The following is a 1,739-nucleotide window of genomic DNA, read 5'->3' as shown; positions in this document are numbered from 1 at the left end:
CCCGATCGCCTCACTCCCGCGCAGCCTCCCGGGGCTCCTCTCCACCAAAGACTTGTTTTGATTTCAGATCTTGAAAGTCTTTTGTAAAGATGGGGTTCTCGCTGTGTTGTCTGGACCATTCTTGGAGTCGCTCTCAAGCGATCCTCCCACTTCGGTCTTCCGGAGCGCTGGAATGACAGCCCGGAACCGCCGCGCCCGGCTCCTTCCACCAGATGAAGCTCACGCTGAGCTGCAGACTCGCTTGGGCCTTTTCTCCTGGTCCTTGCTCGTTCCCTCCCTGTCTTGAGCCCTCGTTCCCGCCCCACGCCTGGCCATTTTCTACCCTGCACACTAACTCTGTGCTCCGCCCAGCACCCTGGTCATCCTTTCTGTTAGCGCTGCCCCTGGCCCCCGGTTCGCGTTTAACTGTTCTCATAAAAATCCTCAGCTCTCCCCGGTCTCTGCCGCCTTTTAGAGGCAGTCCTTTGGGATGTGAACAAGGGAAACTGCCCCAGTCATGTTTGGGAAAAGCTAATTTAAATGTAGACAGTAACGTTAGTTCCTTTAACGCACTTTGTGTGTTGTCACATCCCTCACTGCAGCATGTGACTGTAGAGGTCCAGAGTTAGTCTCGCCTTTTTTTTTTTTTTTTTTGAGTTGGAGTCTCACTCCGTTGCCCAGGCTGGAGTGCAGTGGCACCCTCACAACCACCCCAGCATCGACCTGCTGGTCTCCAGGGATCCTTCCATGTCAGCTTTCCAAGTAGCCAGAACTACAGGCATGCCCTACCACGGCCTGCTAATTTTTTATTTATTGTAGAGACTAAGTCTTACCAAGTTGCCTGGGCTGGTCTTGAACTTGAGGGATCAGGCAATCCACTCGCCTCTGCCTCCCAAAGATCCTAACTGAGCCACCTCCCTTTTAAAACTTTTCCTTCCATTGAAAAGGTCTTGTCGGACTCACTTCTAACATTCCCTTCAATTGTCACATTTCCCTGGGTAGCACCTGGGGAGATAAGGGCATGAGGACTCCAGCCTCACGGCCCTTCCCTCAATGCCCAGGGTAGAACAGAGCCCAGTCTACATTTGTTCATAAAACCAAGAATTGTAAAGCACTGGATGGTAATTTAGCGTCTCTGCATTACGTATTTCTAGATATGGATCAAAAACTTTCAGAGTTGATAGAAGAGCTCACAACTTCGGGAGAGCCCCAACTGAATCCTGAGAAAATAAAGGAGCTGAAGAAAATTTGCAAGTATGTTCAGCAGTTTACTGTAACTGACTGGTCAGTGGGCTCATGGCAAACCTGGGAGACTGGGGCCTTCCCTGGGGCCTGGCCCGATACCCCCCTTGTACGTCGCAGCCATCTCCTGCCCACCCCAACAAGTGACTTCCTCCACTTGGGAGAGAACCACCAAAGGAACACCCCCAGTGTTTTCCCAGAGCCCTGCAGTGCCCAGTTTTGACAGGTAGGCGTGTTCTGGGACAGAGGTCCTAGTGTGTAGGGCCTGTGGCACTGATGAGAACAAATCAGGGCTCTGTGTACCTCTCTTCATTCACCTGTGTGTGTGTGTGTATGTTTGTGTGTATGTGTGACAGAGCACATAATTTATGTGTTCTTGAGTGCACACATGTGATTTACAGATAAATACATTTCTCTTCTTTACTCTTGGAATATGCGAAGGGAGAAAGATTAGAGCTTGCCGGTCGGCAAGTTGCTCTGTCTTAATTTTTTTTTTTTTTTTTTTTTTTTTTTTTGTT

At 49.9% G+C, this 1,739-nt stretch overlaps 1 protein-coding gene across 1 annotated transcript in view; it reads left to right on the top strand.

Moving 5' to 3' along the window:
* The first annotated feature begins 1,135 nt into the window (after window positions 1-1,135).
* The window catches only part of UVSSA (UV stimulated scaffold protein A), a 36,743-nt gene continuing 36,139 nt past the window's right edge, over window positions 1,136-1,739 (top strand). Inside the window, exon 1 of the mRNA XM_008049704.1 lies at window positions 1,136-1,233. Coding sequence (XP_008047895.1) covers window positions 1,136-1,233 — 98 coding nt within the window. The remainder of the gene's footprint in view (window positions 1,234-1,739) is intronic.

This window comes from Carlito syrichta, unplaced genomic scaffold (genome assembly GCF_000164805.1).
Source record: "Carlito syrichta isolate Samal-C Ts95f unplaced genomic scaffold, Tarsius_syrichta-2.0.1 Scaffold136033, whole genome shotgun sequence".
Lineage (NCBI taxonomy): Eukaryota > Metazoa > Chordata > Mammalia > Primates > Tarsiidae > Carlito > Carlito syrichta.
This window is presented reverse-complemented; position numbering and strand designations above follow the sequence as displayed.